Here is a 21,736-nt window from a genome sequence, read left to right on the forward strand (position 1 = left end):
CTGAATCTGAATAAATTACATTTGATGTTGATTTGGCAAATGTTTACTGTTGGTTGGCAGGAATACTTAGAAGGCACATTTTATGCAAAAGCATTACTTGATTAGCCACTGTTTGGTTTAAACAGATTTCTTAGCAAACCCAGATTTATCTTTCTAACTTTAACTGCTCTTGTGTGTTTGCACTGCACTGACATTGCCCCTCATTTACTGTTTTAGTTACCACTCCCAGATAAGAATGGTTGGATTAATGTTCAATTGCTGAGCTAGAAGGAGTTGCTTGGGTCAGAACATTCGGTGCTGGCTGTTGACTAGAAAGCCCTTTTCTCCCTCCCAGATTTGAAACATAATAACCTAATGGCCTATTATTTCATCTCCACTGTTTAACCTGTAAAACCAGAAAATGCATTTAATTAACCAATTTGGCAATACTAAAAAAGTGTGCACATCAGTTTAGCTTTCATCACATTACTAGATTTTAATTATGGCTCGTCAGGTAAAAACTTTGCCGTTGTGAAATGAATACTAAACTTTATTAATAACATTTCAAAATAGCTTCTCTGTGTCCTTTCTGTTCACCAAATGTTATAGAAATACATTTCTGCTCAAATGTGCACATGCATTCTTAACAGAGTTTAAAATTCAAGTTTTATGGATTCAAAGATTCTAAAGGCAGAAGGGACCGTTCTGATGGCTTAGTCTTACATACCATATAACATAGGCCATAGAACTTCCCCAAAATAATTCCTAGAACATAGTTTTTAGAAAAATCCAATCTTGATTTAAAATTTGTCAGTGATGGAGAATCCATCATGACCCTTGGTAATTGTTCCATTGGTTAATTACTTTCATCATTAAAAATTGATGCCTTATTTCCTGTCTGAATTTGTCTAGCTTCAACTTCCAGCCATTGGATTGTGTTATACATTTCTCTGCTAGACTGAAGATCCTGTTTATTAAATATTTGTTTTCTGTGTAGATAGTTATAAATTCTGATCAAGCCCCCCTTTTAATCTTCTCTTTATTAAGCTAAATAGACTCAAGGAGTTCAATCTATCACTATAAGGCATGTTGTCTAATCTTTTAGTCATTCTCATGGCTCTTCTCTCAAACCTTCCAATTTATCAGCCTCCTTGAATTGGGAACATCAGAACTGAACACCATATTTCAACAGTGGTCACACCAGTGCCAAATACAGAGGTAAAATAATCTCTACTCCTATTTGAGATTCCTGCTTATGCATCATGTATTGTATTAGCCCTTTTAGCCACTGCATCGCACTGGAAACTCAAGTTCAGCTGATTATCCACCGATGACCCTCAAATCTTTTTCAGAGTCACAGCTTCCAGAATAGAGTACCCCATTCTGTGTGTATGGCCTACATTCTTAGTTCCTAGATGTATACATTTACATTTAGCTATATTAAAACCCATATTGTTTCCTTGTGCCCAGTTATCAAGCGATCCAGATTGCTCTGTATTAATGACTGGTCCTCTTAATTATTTAACACTCCTTCAATTTTTGTGTCCTCTGCAAATTTTATCAGTGATGATTTTATGCTTTCTTACAGGTCCTTGATACAAATATTAAATAGCATAGGACCAAGAATCAACCCCGTGGGACCCCTGCTCAATGATTCCCTGTTTACAATTACATTTTGAGACCTATCAGTTAGCAAGCTTTTAATCCATTTTATGTGTGCCATGTTAATTTTATATTGTTCTAGTTTTTTAATCAGTGGCATGTGGTACCAAGTCAAATGCCTTACAGAAATCTAAGTGCATGACATCACCACTACTATCTTTTATCAACCAAACTCCAAATCTCACAAAAAAAATAGTTAGTTTGAGAGGATCTATTTTCCATAAATCCATGTTATTAGCATTAATTATGTTACCATTTTTAATGCTCTCGGAATCAAGTCATATAACAGTTATTCCATCATGTTTGGGATTGATGTCAAACCAACAGACCAATAATTACCCAGGTTGTTGTCCCCTTTGCCCTTTTTAAAATATTGGTACAACATTAGCCTGGAACATCTCAGTTTTCCAAGATTTACTGAAAATCAAAATCAGTGGTCCAGCAAGGTCCCATCAGCCAGCTCTTTTAAAACTCTTGGATACAAACTCTCCAGTCCTGCTGACATTTAAAAATCTCTAAATTCAGTCACTGCTGTTTATCATCTTCTTGAGATACTAGTGGAATGGCAGAGTGTTATTAGATCAGTATTTGGGAAAAATAGATAATGGTCTGAATAGAATATTTATTGAACACTTCTGTGTTTTCTGCATCATTATTGATAATTCTATCATTTCCATCAAGTAATGGACAAATACCATTGTCAAGATTCTTTTTTTTTTTTTTTTTTTTGGTTCCTAATATACTTTAAAACCTTCCATCCTATTGTTAACACTGCTGGCCATAGATTTCTTCTTATGTCCGTGTGCATCCCTTATCAATATTCTGCAATTCTGAGCTTCTGATATATATTTGTTACTGTAAAATTCCCATTTCTTACATTTGTTTATATAATTTGTTATTTGCCGTTTACTGTGTACTTATTCATAAGCCGAATATTTTTGGTAAAAAAGTGATGCATCAAAGAGCGGTGCTCAGCTTATAAACAGGTCTACACCAAAATTTGATTATTTTAAACTCTATAGCAGGGGTCGGCAATCTATGGCAAACCGCAGCCACAGGGAGCTGAGGGGGTCCATGCCTGCAGACACACCAAGTAAACAAAATGTCCTGACCCGCCAGCAGCTAACCCTGATGGGCCAGGAGCTGAAGTTTTCCATCCCCTGAAATATAGGGTCGGCATATGAAAGGGTCCTACAGTTTTTGCTATTTTTACCTATCCATTTTGGGGTGGGGGTCGTCTTATAAGTGAACGGGCTAATGAACGAGTATATACGGTACATAAAAATGCCTTCGCTTCCCGTCTAAACCAGGTTGGTATTTTAACCAATACAGCCTTTTTTTTTTTTTTTTTTTAAATTGTGGGATTCAGGCTTTTTGGGCATCAAGTGAAGTGTTCTTAAACAGTTTCCAATTATCATTCAAATTTTTCAAATTAAATTCAGAATTAAAAAACAAACAAACAACAAAAACCAAACTTTAAATGCCAGAGACTAAAACGCAAATCTCCCATGAATATGCAGTATCTGAGTAATTCAGACAAAGGGTATTGCTGTGTCCATATCTTTCTCACTTTTGGCATCCAACAATTGTGCAGCTAATCCTGTATCAGAAACCAAATCAAGAAGCTTTGTGAATTTGTCAAAATATATAAAGTATTTATGATAATTTTGGATAATCTAGAAAGCTTGCATTTTTTAGATCACCATAAAGTGTCCATTTATTTTTAAATTGCATTTAAGACCAACCCCATGAAAAATCTCAATTGGAGTTATTTACAGAAATTAATAAAATAATCTAGATGTTACAGATATTGGATTGTCAAATTATTTCTTTAAAACTCCGCTCCTGCCTGCTAGTCCACATGTGCAATATATCTAGTTTTCTATATGCTCAGAACAAGGATGGCTTTCACTTTTCCTTCAGGAGACTGACAGCCACAGCATGGGAAAACTGGGCCTTGAAGATCCAGACCAAGGCCTTGTACTGGCAGTGGAAGTGTATGGGGAGCCAATGAAGGGATTGGAGTACAAGTGTGATGTACTTATGAGGTACAATTAAAAACCCACAGCTGGCCTGTGCCAGCTGACTCAGGCTTGCAGGGCTTGTACTAAGGGGCTATTTAATTTCAGTGTAAATGTTTGGGCTTGGGCTGCTGCCTGATCTCTGGGACCCTTCCACCTTGCAGAGTCCTAGAGCCTGGACTCCAGCCCAGGCTTGAACATCTACACTGAAATTAAACAGCCCTTCAGCCTGAAGCCCAGTGAGCCCAAGTCAGCTGGTATGGGCCAGCCCAGGTGTCTAATTGCAGTGCAGACATACCCATGGAGGCCTGTGAAATTGCGGAGATAGACATTCAGAAGTGAGGGCCTTCCCACCAGGGAAATTTTTCTGTGTTACTAAACACTTGCGATTTTATTGAGTCTCACAATATACATGGGGGAGGGTTCCTGAAAGCCCCAGCTCCTGGAGTTCAGTAATTTTGTGAGAATTTCAGCTATCTTTTTTTTTAAGTTGTCCTGCTTGATAAAAACATTAATCAAGAAAACTCTTGAGACTGAAAAGCCAAAAGGCACAAAACCATCCTCCCCCCAAATTCATTATTTTCTTTTAATCTTATGATTTTGGGCCTTGCCTCATGAATTTTGAACTCTTGATGGGCAATGCTGGAAGAACTGGTAGACACCTGAACATTCTGGAAACCTCCTGGTACTCCACCCCAAATGAGAAGAGCAAGGTAAGTCGACAGGAGAGTTTCTCCCATCGAGCCAGTGCAATGTAGACACCGCAGTAAGTGGACCTAAGCTATGTTGACTCCAGCTACACTATTCATGTAGCTGGAGCAGTGTAACTTAGGTTGACGTACTGCGGTAGTGTAGACATAGCCTAAGTTTTCAATTCTCTCTAGAAAACCAAGCTACTCCACTGCCAGGCCAAGGTGTCAGTGGTTTGTACAGCAGTCCACTTATTGTCCACTGCATTGACCCTCTAACTCCGTGCTCCTCACTCACACGCCCTGCCGGAGAAAATCGCCATAGTTCAGAGATTAGATCTATCAGATTAAGAACACACATGAGAATTTAGAATGCCCGTGACATTTAAATTTAAATCTATCTGCCAACACTAAAGATTTTTCCCACTGCAAAAGAGGCAAAACTCAGCTTTCTACTCCACAACCACTACTACAGCAGAATCACAAGCAGCAGAACTTTCCACATGATGAATTGGTTAATCAATCAATCATCAGTTTTCAGCATATAACCCAGACGAAAAACCCAAGCTGTAAAACGCATTCATCAAACTTCACTGAAAAGATCAACCAGATATGAACGGAACTAAATATGAAAACTCCATTCCTGACCAGCCTGTATTCCCTAATCCCACCACTCTTCTCAAACTGTGACCCTGTCATGCTTACCAGAGACCAAAAAGCCCTTAAAAAAATTACAGCCACACTTGCAACACAGAGCCATAGCTGGCTGGCAACAATGAGCAAAGAATAACTATGCCAACTACTAATGACAGATATCAATGACACCTTCATAGGAGGTCTGCTCCATCCTCAAGAATCCAAATATCAACTCAAAAATCTCTCCAACTACTGTCCTACTTCCAACATCCCATTTTTAGTCACAATCGAGAAAGTAGAAACTACCAAATTCCATCATGAGCCATCTGCTGTCATCCTGGATGCTTTGCCTTTTGGCTTCAGATCAGAGCACAACTCAGAGACAGCCCAGGTAGCACTAAAAGACAAACTCCTTGTGGCCATGGTTATTTTCCTGGACCTCTCTGCAGTTTTTGGCACATTAGACTGGAAGGTACTGATAAATACATTAACACACAAGGAGCTGGAGTATACAGCACAGCACTACATTGCCTCCAATCATTCCTTTCCAGCAGAACACCAAGAGTGGTGATGGATAACTGCTCCTTCTCCCCGAAGAACTTAACCTGTTGAGTCCTGCTGGGATCCAGACAATCCTCTTTTTGTCAATATCTATGTAAAGGCAGTTGGAAGAGAGTCAGATGTCATGGGCTTTACTGCCAATACTGCGTTAATGATACCTAAATGTGTATATCATTCTTCACTGATGCAACAACCATCATGTAGGATAGGTCCATCAATGGCTATTAGCCAGGATGGCCAAGGATGCAACTCCATACTCTGGGTGTCCCTAAACCTCTGACTGCCAGAAGCTGGGATTGGACAACAGGGGATGGATCACTTGATAAATTTACTTGTTCTGTTCATTCCCTCTGAAGCATCTAGCATTGGCCACTGTGAGAAGACAACATACTATGCTAGATAGACCATTGATGTAACCCAGTATGGCCATGCTGATGGTGGTCATCACTCAGATGTCCAGAATTGCTGCAGGAGATCGTCTTCTGGATGAGAAGCAGCTGGTTCAAACTCAAGCTAGGCAAGGCAAAAGCGATGCTGATTGACGGGGGAACTGCTTTGAAGAACCATCTTAAACATTTCCCTAGAACCCTTGCATTCCATAGGAAGGATACAGTCCCCAATGCAGTAAAGTTATGTGAAGCCTCTGGGTCCTGTTTTGTTCATTACCAAACCTGGACAACAGGTAGCCTCAGTGACCAAAAATGCCTTTTTCACATCCATTTTACTAGCACACTTTGCCCCTTCCTCACAGATGAGGACCTTGCCACAATAATCCAGGCACTTGTCATATCCAAACTGGATTATTGTAACTCACTGTATCTGAAGGTGAATGTCTAAACAATGTAAAGATTCCAGCTACTGCAAAATGCAGCTGCCTCTCTCCTTCATGGTTAATCTTTTTATTTCAGTTAATGAATCTTTTCTCCTGAGTTCTGCTCTACTCTGAGTAATAAAGAGCACTTTCAGCATTCTTCAGATATCATATGAGCACTTAAAATCTACCTGTTGAGAATTTCAACTTCAAAATCCTGACATCCTTAGTTTATATTCCATGAGAATCGAGTCAGGACTTCCACAAGTATAGCTGGCTAATGGATTTAGTGCTATATCACTGATACTTATTGGACAGAATTGAGCTTGTGACTCCCCTAAAGGTCAGAGCACATTACGCTTTAATATTCTTTTATTGAGCCCTCTGCTGAAATGCCCTCTAGCCATGTTTATTTGGGCAGTCAGTAACTACATTAGGTCATTTTTATAAAATATTTCAGTTCAATTTAGTGACAAATTTCCTAAATGAGAAGCTAAGTCACTCTTCTAATCCTGGAGCAACAGTTAAAAATACTTCTCCATACCTGTCACTTCCATACAGTATATAGCACAGTGAATGTTTGTCTATAAAACTTTTCCAGTCACAGTGTAAATGCAATCTCTTAATTCCTTAAAGAGTCCTATCCTGTTCTCTTCTCCTGAGGCACAGAGGGTACTGTATGGTGCTGGTGTGCAAATGGGGCGGGGGGGTGGGGAGTTCCATAGGAGTTCCCTGCACATTAGCCTGCACTGAGGAAGTCAATGTGAATGTGTGCTGTAGGGAGGTAAGGAGGGTTCATGGCTGCTATTCTGATCTACAATCTACTCCTCATGTAGAGAGGGGTGAAATCAGCAAGACTGCAAAGGATGGTTTTCTAATGCCTCTTGCTGCTACTTGGGCTGGATACTGCAGACAGGATTTGAAGCTGAATTGGTAAAAAGCCTGATATCTAAGGAACAGTATATTTTTTTGTGAGTTTTAATGATTATTTTCCCCATAAATGAACTATGGGTGTATATATAATATATTAATCATAATTAGTCTTGGAAGGAATTGTTTCTTGTTTTTATAAATTTTAAATGTTCACTTTTTGACTTACTTTTGCACTAATAGGAAATCTTAAACTTGGTAACTAAAACTGTAATGCCATTAGAAGTTGAGATCTATAGCATTCAGGAATACAATCATAATACTGTACTTACAATACCAGGGTGGATTTGATTTAAATCAAATTGATTGAAATCACGATTTACATCACTAGTCAGGAAGACTCGATTTAATCATGGATTTCCACATAGAAGTGCATTCCTGTTGGTTAGTATAACCTTAATACATATTCTTTACAATGCAGAGATAGATGAAACCCAAACTGGGTCTTTTTACAGCCTGCTGCTGTTATAGGTTTTCCCTTCTGGTGAGAGAATAGTATGGTAGATCTCAAATCAGTGATGGCTACACTCAGAAAGACTTCTGGAATATGCTGTTCATACAGTTTCACTTTTGTTTCTACTGCCTGTCCCTTGCTTCTCACGTTTATCTCCAGACTACTTCTCCTTGTCCAGATCCGTTCAGCCCCCAACAATCTTCTATTCACTGAACTTTTTAAAACTTTGCCCTTTTAGAGGGGTAAGGGATTGACTCTGTGTACACAAATTTGCAGAGGGATAGTAGGGTTGAGGTCTGTTATTTCTTGCCTCTATATATTATTTATTTTTTAAAAACATTTTTGTTGTTAACAAGCATGTTATCTCTGGAGACATGAATCCACAGTTTGAGAACTGCAAAACTAAGCATATCTGATGGTATCTTCTAGACTTAGCACTGAGTCCCATTGGGTAGATAAAAAGATTAACCTAAATAATCTATACAGAAGCCTTTGGGTCCCTAATCCATGAACTACTGGATCTCATTTACAAAACTTTTCTTAAACATTACATGAATATATTGTCTCATACCATAGAAATAGAATTTATAATCCCTATTCCATGATGAGCTATCTTTGAGCTATAATGTATCTTAATTAAAACTATCTTCAGATACGTGTGTTTTCCTCAAAAAGCACTTTATCAAAAAATCCAATTTAAATTTTAAAAAAATCCATTTTTTAAAAAAAATCTGATTATCTACCCTCTAATATACATATTTCACTTTTGTTATTAACTGACCTCTAGAATTGACAGCAAAAGAGTGCACCAGTTGTTCATGACTTCTATATACAGTATATGTCATGCTTATCATGACACTTTCTGTCTCTGCTTAAGATTATTAATAGTGAGGTTTGTTTGGTCAGCGTTTGAGTGGAGGGGGAAAGAAAAAATTAGTGCCATTTGCTGGCTGAAATTGAATCCTTCAAGTCTAATAATAATTCCTTTCATCTTCAAAACATAAATGATCATTACTAACACCCTCCTCTAAAATAAGTTAAATTATCCACATCTTACAGATGGGGAAATTTAGACAGAATGTAAGACACACTTGTCTGAGGCTACAAATAGTATCAGGGTCAGAACTGAAATTAGAACTCAGGATTTACTTCACCCGAAGTCTTGTACTCAGACCACCAGCTGGTATCAGTGTCTTGAAACACATTCTGAATTCTGTTTGCAGACAGGGAAATGTTCCTTTTCTGTTTTTTGTTTTTTTTTTTGTTTGTTTTTTTAATGTTCAGAACACTATTTAATTTCCAGGTGAACTGCCCCAAGAAAATGAACAGAATCTGATAAAACACAAGTTATAGATTGATAACACAGCTAGGAGAGGTGGTGAAACACATTCTAGACTGTCTCTAACGTGCATTAAACAAGGTCTACCTTTAGCATCTGTGTTTGCTTGTGTGAAATGTTTAAAAAACAACCCTTTTAAGACTAAGCCTATTTTTCTGTTTGTGTTACTCACAACACCTTAAATTAAAACTAAACTATTAAAAATACCCAATTTACTGTCACATATACACTGATGTTTGTATTTTGCATTTCAATACCAACAGTGAAAATCCATGAAGTAAGTTTTCCTTCTGTTTATAGTTCATTTCTCTTCTCTTTTAAGTTATCATTCCTGCAATGTTTTGGTTGCAAATGCTGCAAGTGGAATGTTTGTTTAAAAATAACTTTCCAACTGAAATTTTAAAAAATACGGAAACATTTGTATTGGTCTTATGTTTTGTAGAATCTTGTTTATATGAAAATTATACATTTTGATTGGACAGTGCCTATCTTATAAAAAACAAAACAAAACCCTTTAGCATCCACGGACAAGATTTTTACAAGAAAACTATCTGTAACATTATCTGCTTGGGCCAGTTTTTCAAATTTGCAAATTTCCACAAAACTCCTGACTCATATACTCAAATCAGGAGTTTCTCGCACACAAACCTCTGCTAAAAATGTACATATTAGTTGCATAAATTTGATGCATAAATTGAATTAATACAGATTCTTGCATTTTAAAGTCTGCCTCTGAAGTATGTAGATTGCAAATGATTCATTCTTAAACTTTGCAATATTGATTAATACCAATTAAGAAAAATACAATAGATTATTTCTTTCCTGATTTCTATGGTGAAATCCTGGTGCCAGGCAAAATCAAAACTCCAATTTCACAACAGCCAAGGATAGTGTAGATATCAGAGATTTTATTTTATTTTCCGTGTGCCTTTTAGCCAGTAAAAGCTGTTGAAACAATTAACATTAGCGCAGCCTTTAAAGCCAAACTACAGTTACAAACCAGTGAATAAAATGGACCCTAAAACATACAGGATTTAGTTAAAACTATTTTCATCTGATCCTGTAAGGCTCATTTCATTAATATCACTTGCAAAGATTTGGGATTAGTAAATAACTATTTCAAAACCAAAATGGACTAGATCCCTACCTTTTCAGTACCAATTTTAATATCCGTTTAACAGATTGTAAACACTTCCCAGATACTAAAAACATATATTTTGATTATTTAACGGTGAAAGACTTACACAAGACAAATCTGGAATAAGTCCTTGGAAATCAGTTAAATTATTCTAGATTTACACTAGAGTAATGGTAAATGAGGGCGGACTTGGGGGACAATGTAAATTCATTATATTACATCTTGACAATGATGAAGAATCATTACTTTGCTGTTCTAGATAATTTTTATTCCCATTCTAGATAGTGGAGATAATACCGGAACAGAAAGCATATCCTGTATTCACACCCTGCACACGATTGTAATAATCTTTGAGAAAAATATGCCTTGTAAAGTGTCATTTGAAAACTAATAACTCACTGGTCAATATTATCATGATGAAATACGTGTAGCAACATTATATGAAAAGTTAAGAATTCCTCCTGAATGATATTGGTAGCACATGTTTAAACCCATGCAGCCCCAATTAGGCAGGACTGGTCAAAGCAGCTCTCAAACAAAGGAATGTGTATTTGCCTTAATTTACATATAAGTAGTAAACAAGGTCCTTAAAACAACAAGAGGGATCAAGGCAAATCTGCATTTTAGCGAACAATAGCATGAAACCTCTTTTACCAGGAGACCCCACATATCCATCTTCATAGCTGGAAGGAACTTTTCTAGGTGTAACCATCTGGAAAATCCATTTAAAAAGGCAACTGAACTAGAAAAGTAAGGGGTAAAAGCACCCCAAGTTATTTCTCCCTATCCATCTCTCTCCCTTACCTGAGAAGAAAAAAGAAACACCCTTTGGACTTCAAGAGCAGATCCTGACCAGAAACTTGGTCAGCAAAGTTATTGGGAACCTTTGGTAAGAATTTCACCTTGAAGCAAGTGTAGCTTAAGTTTAGCATTTTATCTTTGTTTTTCTTGTAATCGTTTCTGACTCTAATGCTTTATACTTGTACTCACTTAAAACCTATCTTCTTGTAGTTTAAATAAACTTGGTTTAGTCTTTAAATAAAACTCATCTAGTGTTGTCAATTGTTTCGGTAACTCCATTTATCATAGCAGACTGTTCTATACTGATCTCCTTAGAGGAGCAACAGAAGTAATATATCTGTACTGTCCAGGAGAGGACTAGACACACATTTTGTGTGTGTGTGTGTGGGGGGGGGAATTCAGGACTGTGTGTGTGTTGGGGGTCACCTTGTAAGTAGTAACCCAAGGCTGGAAGCCAGAGGATGGCTGGGGTTTGATGACAGGCTCCTAAGGTCAGATTTGCTGGATCAGAGCTGTGGCTATACACAGATATTCAGGCTGCGACCTGCATGCTGGCAGGCTCTTTGTTAGCGGCACAGATGGGAGCGATAGCAAGAAAGCATTGTAAGACACCTCAAGTAGCAGGGAAGAGGTGACACCTCACTGGTCAGGATTGTATCCCAGAGTGTCATAACCACCTACTTCACAGAAGTTTTTTAAATGTTTTAAGATCCTTGAGTGGAAATTACTATAAAAAGCATGTAATCTTTCCTGCTTTTGCTTTTCAGTCTTTGCTATTTCATACAATCTAAGCATTAGGGAAGTTTTATTACTGATATACAACATCACCTAGTGTGGGATATATCTGAGCAGATAAAGAAAAGGGCAATCAAAACTCACTTCTTCACTATTAAATATTTATCTTATTTTCAGAGTCTTCTGGGCACTATTTAGTATTTTTCTTATTTTCAGACACTTCTGGGCACTATTTCCCCATTTTGCTTTATTTCTACTCATACCTATTTTTTGGAATCTTTCTGATTTTCCTATCAACAAGATGGCAAGTATCACTACTAGTGATTGCTGCTGTGCTAATAATTTTTTGTAGAGGTTGTTATGTGAAGCATCTGGTTCATTCTGTCCTGCTCCATTAGCACAGTTTTCTGCCACAACTACATTACCCCCAGGATTATGAAACTAAATCAGATCTTTTAAGTTTTTTTTTACAAAGGATCTTAGGTGCTTCCTTTTATAGACTCATAGACTTTAGGGTCAGAAGGGACCAATATGATCATCTAGTCTGACCTCCTGCACTAAGCAGGCCACAGAACCCTACCCATCCACTTCCATAACAAACCCCTAACCTATGTCCGAGTTATTGAAGTCTTCAAATTGTGGTGTGAAGACCTCAAGCTGCAGAGAATCCACCAGCAAGTGACCCATGCCCCACACTGCAGAGGAAGGCAAAAAACCTCCAGGGCTTCTGCCAATCTGCCCCAGAGGCAAATTCCTTCCCAACCCCAAATATGGCGATCAGCTAAACCCTGAGCATGTGGGCAAGACTCACCAGCCAGCACTCAGGAAAGAATTCTCTGCAGTAACTCAGATCCCATCCCATCCAACATCCCATCACAGACCACTGGGCATACTTATCTGCTGATAATCAAAGATCAGTTGCCAAAATTAAGCTATCCCATCATACCATCCCTTCCATAAACTTATCAAGCTTAGTCTTAAAGCCAGATATGTCTTTTGCCCCCACTACTCCCCTTGGAAGGCTGTTCCAGAACTTCACTCCTCTAATAGTTAGAAACCTTCATCTAATTTCAAGTCTAAACGTCCTAGTGTCCAGTTTATACCCATTTGTTCTTGTGTCTACATTGGTACTAAGCTTAAATAATTCCTCTCCCTCCCTAATATTTATCCCTCTGATATATTTATAAAGAGCAAGCATATCCCCCCTCAGCCTTCTTTTGGCCAGGCTAAACAAGACAAGCTCTTAGAGTCTCCTTTCATAAAGCAGGTTTTCCATTCCTCGGATCATCCTCGTAGCCTGTCTCTGAACCTGTTCCAGTTTGAATTCATCCTTCTTAAACATGGGAGACCAGAACTGCACACAGTATTCCACATGAGGTCTCTCCAGTGCCTTATAACACGGTACTAACACTTCCTTATCTTTGCTGGAAATATCTCGCCTGATGCATCCTAAAACCACATTAGCTTTTTTAACGGCCATATCACATTGGCGGCTCATAGTCATCCTGTGATCAACCAATACTCCAAGGTCCTTCTCCTCCTCTGTTGCTTCCAACTGATGTGTCCCCAATGTATATCTAAAATTCTTATTATTAATCCCTAAGTGCATGACCTTGCACTTTTCACTATTAAATTTCATCCTATTACTATTACTCCAGTTTACAAGGTCATCCAGATCTTCCTGTATGATATCCCGGTCCTTCTCCGTGTTAGCAATACCCTCCAGCCTTGTGTCATCTGCAAACTTTATTAGCACATTCCCGCTTTTGGTGCCAAGGTCAGTAATAAAAAGGTTAAATAAGATTGGTCCCAAAACCGATCCTTGAGGAACTCCACTAGTAACCTCCTTCCAGCCTGACAGTTCACCCTTCAGTACGACCCATTGGAGTCTCCCCTTTAACCAGTTCCTTATCCACCTTTCAATTTTCATATTGATCCCCATCTTTTCCAATTTGACTAATAATTCCCCATGTGGAACCGTGTCAAATGCCTTACTGAAATTGAGGTAAATTAGATCTACTGTATTTCCTTTGTCTAAATAATCTGTCACCTTCTCAAAGAAGGAGATCAGGTTGGTTTGGCACGATCTACCTTTAGTAAAACCATGTTGTAACTTGTCCTAATTACCCTTGACCTCAATGTCCTTAACTACTTTCTCCTTCAAAATTTTTTCCAAGACCTTACATACTGCAGATGTCAAACTAACAGGCCTATAGTTACTCGGATCACTTTTTTTCCCTTTCTTAAAGATAGGAACTATGTTAGCAATTGTCCAGCCGTACGGTGCAACCCCTGAGTTTACTGATTCATTAAAAATTCTTGCTAACGGGCTTGTAATTTCATGCACCAGTTCCTTTAATATTCTTGGATGAAGATTATCTGGGCCCTCCGATTTTGTCCCATTAAGTTTTTCAAGTTTGACTTCTACCTCAGATGTGATAATATCCACCTCCATGTCCTCATTCCCATTTGTCATCCTTCCATTATCCCTAAGCTCCTCATCAGCCTTATTAAAGACTGAGGCAAAGTACTTATTTAGATATTGGGCCATGCCTAGGTTATCCTTAACCTCCATTCCATCCTCAGTGTTTAGCGGTCCCACTTCTTCTTTCTTTGTTTTCTTCTTATTTATATGGCTATAGAACCTTTTACTATTGGTTTTAATTCCCTTTGCAAGGTCCAACTCTACATGGCTTTTAGCCTTTCTCACTTTATCCCTACATGTTCTGACCTCCCTAAGGTAGCTTTCCTTGCTAATACCACCCTTCTTCCATTCCTTGTAGGCTTTCTGCTTTTTCTTAATCACCTCTCTGAGATACTTGCTCATCCAGCTTGGTCTACAACTCCTGCCTATGGTTTTTTCCCCCTTTCTTGGGATGCAGGCTTCTGATAGTTTCTGCAGCTCCGACTTAAGTAATTCCAGGCCTTCTCCGCATTTAGATCCACAAGTTCTTCAGTCCAATCCACTTCCCTAACTAATTTCCTTAATTCTTTAAAGTTAGCCCTTGAGAAGTCAAAACCCTAGTCCCAGATCTATTTTTGTTTATCCTTCCATCTAGTTTGAACTGAATTAGCTCATGATCACTCAAACCAAGGTTGTCCCCTACAACCATTTCTTCTGTGAGGTCCTGACTACTCACCAAAACCAAATCTAATGGTTCTTCAACTACTTGGTGGAGAAATCCATCTGCTATCACATCCAGAAAAATCTGAGCCCTACTATTCTTGCTAGTACTTGTCCTCCAGTCTATATCTGGGAAGTTAAAGTCTCCCATGATCACACATTTCCCATTAGTGTTTACTTCATTAAAAACATTATAGAGGTCTCTATCCATATCCAATTCAGATCCTGGCGGTCTGTAGCACACCCCAAGCACTATCTCAGAGGAGGCTCTAGTAACTTTCTTTCCCAGTGTGATTTTTGCCCAGACAGACTCTGTCTTGTCCATTCCATCACTTATTTCTTTACAGCTAACCTCCTCATTGATGTACAATGCTACTCCACCACCTTTGCCTTTATTTCTGTCTTTCCTAAACAGCACATAGCCGTCAATACCTGTACTCCAGCCATGACTATTATTCCACCATGTTTCTGTTATCCCTATAATATCCAGTTTCACTTCCTGTACCAGTAGCTCTAGTTCCTCCATTTTGTTCCCTAGGCTCCTCGCATTAGTGTACAGACATCTTAATTTTTGCCGTTTGGCTTCAATGACATTCTTTACCCTGTTAGGCACAGGTATTCTACCACCAGCATCACCTGTTAGTGTGGTATCTACACTACCGTTCCTCCTTATGTCAATTCTTCTGTGTACGGCTGTATCCCCTCTTACTTTGTTTTCTTCCCACTCAAGGTTAAATTCCGGCATGGAGATCACCTGGACATCTCCCAACCATCTCCCCCAAATTCCTAGTTTAAAGCTCTCTTAATCAGTTGGGCGAGCCTCCATCCTAGAAGTCTATTTCCCTCCTTACGCAGGTGAAGTCCATCCCGAGAGAACAGTCTTCTGCTTCCCAGTGACCGTACATCCCAAAGCCCTCCTTATAGCACCACTGCCTGAGCCATCTGTTGATTGCCATAATCTTGTCACACCTTTGTCGCCTTTCTCTAGGAACCAGCAGAATCCCACTGAAGATCACCTGAGCCTCGATTTCCTTAAGCGTCTTCCCCAGTCTGGCAGTCTCCCGTGATACATTCCAGCGAGAATCTAGCCATATCATTCGTTCCCACGTGAAGGACAATCAATGGATTCTTTCCCACTCCCGCTAGGATCCTTTTCAGCCTCAGGTCCACATCCTGTATCTTAGCACCCGGCAGACAGCACACCCATCTGTTCTCCCGATCAGCTCTAGTTACAGGCCTGTCTATTCTTCTCAGTAAGGAGTCTCCAATCCCGTAGACCTGCCTTTTCCTAGTGACAATGTGATTCTCCGGTATATCCCCTGCACCCACTGGCTGCAAGTCCTCTCGATTCCTATTCACCCTTACAATCTGGGGCTTATATTTGGTGTTGTCTCCATTGACGCCTCCCCTCCTCCTGTAGGACTAACAGCTCTTCTTTTTTTCCTTGCCCTCTCTCCACAGTGACCACCTTCCTCATTTTCCAACTCTGCATTTATCACGGATGTGTGTGATATGCAAATGATAATTTGAAACAACTGTGTGATATAAGGTCTTACATCATAAAACTGTGGAAGATGCAGCAAATTTTGTGTATTTTCACATTCTCATCATAAGCCTTCCATTTTGATCTAATATCAGCTTTGAATAGTGCAATTCAGCTCTGCTTTAACAAGTTAATCAAAATATTGGAGCATTTTTTTAGCTATGACTAGAATTGCAGTAATACAAAGCAATGCACTTTGACTGTCTTTATTTTGCAAATGCATATGAAGAGAGAATGTATAAAATTAATTTAAGAAAAAAAGATACTGATGAGTTTTAGTGATGCTATTTCAGTAGTGTAAATTACATTGATATCTGCTTTAACTACTTTCCTTCTTGCCTGATGGCTTTTTGCAGGAAATTCTTAAGAATGAAATCTATAGAGAAGAAATAAAACTGAAAATCACAGCTGCTTCTGAAAAGGACAGCTTCCTTCAGACCAAGGAATATGAGGGACTTGTTGCTGAACCAGTTCAAACTCAAATTAAAGGCCATGCATCATCATCTTACTATGGAAAGAATGAGCCTTCACCAGACCCATCCAGCACTGCAAAAACCTTTCAGCCAGGTTCCTGGATCCCACCAGATAGCAGTAGCCGTAATAAATAAACAGTTGTAACGTGAAAAATCTTGCCCGTGAATTGCACAGATAATTGCTCTAACAAGCAACATGACTGAAGAAAACTTTTTCATTTATCAACTGTTGTGTGAGACATAAACTGATATATTAATTTTGATTTGTTTTTACACAGCCAGATCTTAGACATCACTGAATTTAGTTATTACTGTGACTAATTAGAATATCTTAGTATAAAACTACTGCTACTTAATTTGTTTGGTTTTTTTAAGAAATTGGTCGTCTTTTGTTATTCTTGAGTTCATTCTATTTAGTTCATTGAGAAAGGAAAATGTCATCATATACTTTCTTTTGACAGGCATTTTTCCTTAAAGGTAACCTATTTTTTTTTAAATATAACTATAATCTGGTCTTAACATAATAGATTTCACATAGCTTATTTGTAGACATGAAGCTTAGAAATGACCTTTTGCATTATCAAATCTAGATTTGTTGCTTAATCATCACGTATTTCTCTGGAATCCCAGAGAGTTCCTTGCCTGTTTTTGCCTTTTAATATGGTCAATGCTGTTAGCTCTCCTTGGTGATTTTAGGGTCTGTTTGACCTTATTAACATAAAGCACTTCAACAATATAGAAAGACTATATTCTATGTTAATGTTAGGGGACTGTATTTTGTAACTGCATTAATAGATGGTAAAATCAAGTGTGTCTCTTGCTGGCCATCTGTAAGTAGTGTAAAGTGCTATATGGAATCAGTCTGAGTCAAATAAGCGCAGAGTGTAGAGGCCCTCTCATTTTCCAGGAATTTAAGACCTCCTAGGCAAAGTCTACACCAGGGGCCAACAACCTTTCAGAAGTGGTGTACTGAGCCTTCACTTATTCACTCTAATTTAAGGTTTTGTGTGCCAGTAATACATTGTTTTTAGAAGGTCTCTTTCTATAAGTCTATAATATTAACTAAACTATTATTGAATGTAAACAAGGTTTTTAAGATGTTTGAGAAGCTTCATTTTAAATTAAATTGCAGAGCCCCACGAAATGGTAGCCAGGACCTGGGCAGTGTGAGTGCCACAAGTTACCTACCCCTGGTCTACACCAATAAAATTCGTATCAGCATAACAGGAAGGGCTAGTAATGGTGTAGCTGCATCAGTGATAGTAGAAGTGTAAAAATTAGTGTAAACAGGGCAGATTCTTTGTCCCTCTTCCCCCCAGTGCTATTAAACCTGCTCTGTACAGGTTGTCCTAACTTGGTGGTAAAAGCATCTGAGCTTTGTGTTAATGACTTAGCACACCTGATAGCAGTGGAGGGTGCTCTGGCTCAGTCTCCCTAACAGCTGTGGCATACAGGCCCCAAATTCTGTGTTGGAGGTGTCAGACTTGTAACAGCTTCAACAGCAAAACAAAAAACTATTGAAATATGAAAAATATCAGACATAACTCCTTGTTTTGATATTCAACTTTGGATAGCAGTGTTAGAATGTCTTTCAACTATGCATTACCCCCAAAATGTTTAATTTGCGATGTGTATTATCCAAACCAAATCCTAGCTTCATTACAGAAGTTGTCAGACAGGAAGAGCTGGAGGCTTTGGCTCCTGTCCAAGGGTCACTTAAGGTTTCAGGCCCTTGAGAGGTAGCTGAAACTTTTAGCAGCTGAAGAAAAGATATATCTCTCTCTTTCTCATTTCCTATCCATATACATGGTTTGACACTTTGATCTCTTGCTTCACTGAGCCAGCACCTTTTGAGAAGAACCAGCTTCTCCCCTTAATGTTTCTTAAAATGATCACTGTTGAGGTTAACGCTTACTGTCACTAGTTTTCAGAGTTAGCCCCACCCTTGTGCTGAATGGACCATGTGTTTGTATCCTAAGAGTATCACTGGTTTATGTTAAGTTAGAAGATTGTAACCATAGATTATGAAGGCAAACATGATTTTTAATTAAGTTTGGATTCTTTTGTTAAATTCTATCAATTTTATGGCCATGGAATTGGAAAGAAATGTAAAGGGCCAGAACTATATTATTACCCTAAGGTACTGCTTCTCTCCCCCACCATATTCCCAAACAATTTTAGAAATAGTACTGAATGGTATCTGAGGTGGAGACTGACCCTTATGAAAGATTGTATATGATAAAGGGAAAAACTGTGTGTGGTTATTACTGCTTGCAAAAGGGAAATAGTATTATACTTAAAAAAAATACATTATTTTGATGGGTTATGCCATGGTGTGAGAACAAGCAGAGTGAGTTTGGATCTAGTATCTGCCCTGCAGCTGCCAAAAGAAAAATCTTAAAGCTCACAACATTGTTCAGTAGTCAAGGTAGACCATCTTACCCCACCTGATACCAGCCACTGCCTGAATTCCCCCTTGCTCCACTCTTTTCAAGTTTAGCTTCTAGGCCATAGTTGTCTGACCTTTTTTGTACCACCTTTCTGTCCATCCCATCTACCAAAGGTGTTGGTTTTGATGCTTCTGTTACACCTCTTATATTTAGCCCTGCCCCCCCCCACCCCAATCTTGAGCTGCTCTAAGCCACTCCCCTCTCAAGAAGCTTTTAACTTACTTCTCCAGTGTCTACAAGAAGCCTGGCACATTTTAAAATTACTTGCTCCATCATGCTGAGTTATTCCTAACAAATCATCATTGTTCCTTTCATCCTCTCCCAGGCTGCATATGTCCAAACCTGGGGTGTAGCCTCGTCTGGGATTTTCAGTGTTTTAGGAGATTCAGAATCCACGTTTACTAACACGTTTTTGCTGTAGTGGGAGGCACCCAGCACACGCTAGGATATTAAAATAAAGGAAAGTGGTGGAAACACACGGGATTTAAAGTGACTGAACAAAAAATTAATATAGGAAATCTTGCAATAATAGACTAAACGAATAACATTTTCCATGTCTACCTTCTGATTCTATAAATTAACTAGGCTACATCTGGCTTTAATCTGTGTGCATGTTGAAATCCTACCTTCCATCTCCAACACAAGACAAATGTTCCCAAGCAGAATGCATCAGCTGGTTAACAAATGCTTCATTTGGAGATTAAGAGTATGAGTCCTTTACATTTGCCACACAGAGTGAGCTATGTCTACTATAAACAACAGTGCATTCATTGGTGACATACAATAAGTCTCACCACTTTTAATAGAAGATTATGCCTAAGACTTAGTTAATTTGGATCATTTTCACTTACCACTGTATGTTGAACCCATTCTCCTTAGAACCCTTTCTTTAAGGAAATATACACTTAAGTATTGTACAGATAGCACATTCTTTTTCTCTGCAGCTGTTACACATTTTTAGAAGTCAGAATAAAGAAGGAACACGTTTTTAAAAAAGTACCCAATTTATTTGTCAGTTTTGAATCTGTTCCATTTTAAAACTGTATAAATACCAAGGTGTAACCATACTGAAGACAATCCAGTAGATCTAACAATTCTCACAATACTTGTCTTGAGCAACACTCTGAGAAGAAAGCCAACTATTACACCTCAGTGTTTCACATCTAACTCTTACCTAAGGGCTAGTCTACACTGGCAACGATCAACATGCCTTGTATGTGGCCATGGCACAGCACTCAAGAGAGCTCTCACAGTGCTCTAAAAAAGCCACCTCTATGAGGGGCATGGCTCCCAGCACTGGTGCATTGTCTGCATTGGTGCTTTACAGCACTGAAGCTTGCTGCTGTCAGGGGGTTGTTTTTTCACACCCCCACACAAGAAAGTTGCAGTGCTCTAAATTGCCAGTGTAGACAAGCCCTAAGATTGATTGAGCAAAACTTCCTGTTTATTTGTATTGGTATTTATCATCTCCTATTCACTTCCTCCTTTCAATAATATAGAGCATCTGCTTTCATAGGTGTTTATCCTTTACATACTAAGTGAAGAGCTAGGCACAAGAATCCGGTATGACAAAACACAATTCTGTTTGCTCTGATTAAGAGACATGTTATTGGAACAGGACCTAAAACTTGATTGCTACTACAGGATCAGACCCATTGGAATTAAAGTAGTAATAAAAATTAAGATTTGCTAAAGCATATTAAACTACAAATTTTTCATTTTTACTATTATTCTTTGGACAGAAAAATCAATTAAATGTTAGCCTTAGCTCCAACTTACTTTGCAATGTTTACAGCATTAGAACCACATGAGGCTTTTGTTTCTTTTCCTTATGCCATCCTTTCAAAGCAGGTAATATCCAAAGCAGTTCCTCTGCTGCTCCAGAGTTACTGTTGTCATCACCTAAACCTGGAATGATATTTAGTTATTTGCCAAATGGATCTCTACATTCATTTTGTGAAGCATATTGTAGGCAATAGTTGTTCATATTGGGATATTGTGAAAATGAAGTAATTTGCCTACTGCTTGGTTGTAAAAAAGTTTCCTTCTGTGAACTATCCAAAAAAGGCTCAGTGGACTACTGATAGTCCAGGAAGCGGATTTTGAGAGCCACTCATGAAGAATTTAGTTGAGTTAATGTGAAATGCTAACACTGTTCATATAATAAGACAAACTCATGAGAATGCAAAGCTGTTAACCGCTGCAGAAACAAGGACTGCTATTCCAGGGCCAAGTTGAAACCAGAAAAAAAAAAAAAGAAGTACTATAATGAAGACAAATCAACAGTAGAAAAAAGGCTGTATAAAAACAAAGTGCCTAGGCTTCTAGAAAACCAAAGACTGCAGTATTTTTAGAAAGTCAGACATTTTAATTTTTTCTTCCTTAATTTA

At 38.4% G+C, this 21,736-nt stretch overlaps 1 protein-coding gene across 2 annotated transcripts in view; it reads left to right on the forward strand.

The window, feature by feature from the left end:
• The window catches only part of NDUFAF2 (NADH:ubiquinone oxidoreductase complex assembly factor 2), a 151,042-nt gene extending 133,790 nt beyond the window's left edge, over positions 1-17,252 (forward strand). For both annotated transcript variants that reach the window (XM_050947174.1, XM_050947172.1), the window contains one exon: positions 16,780-17,252. In XM_050947174.1, the coding sequence (XP_050803131.1) occupies positions 16,780-17,031 (252 nt within the window). In that variant the 3' untranslated portion in view covers positions 17,032-17,252. The remainder of the gene's footprint in view (positions 1-16,779) is intronic.
• The last annotated feature ends 4,484 nt before the right edge of the window (positions 17,253-21,736 follow it).

The sequence above is a fragment of the Gopherus flavomarginatus genome, chromosome 3 (genome assembly GCF_025201925.1).
Source record: "Gopherus flavomarginatus isolate rGopFla2 chromosome 3, rGopFla2.mat.asm, whole genome shotgun sequence".
NCBI lineage: Eukaryota > Metazoa > Chordata > Testudines > Testudinidae > Gopherus > Gopherus flavomarginatus.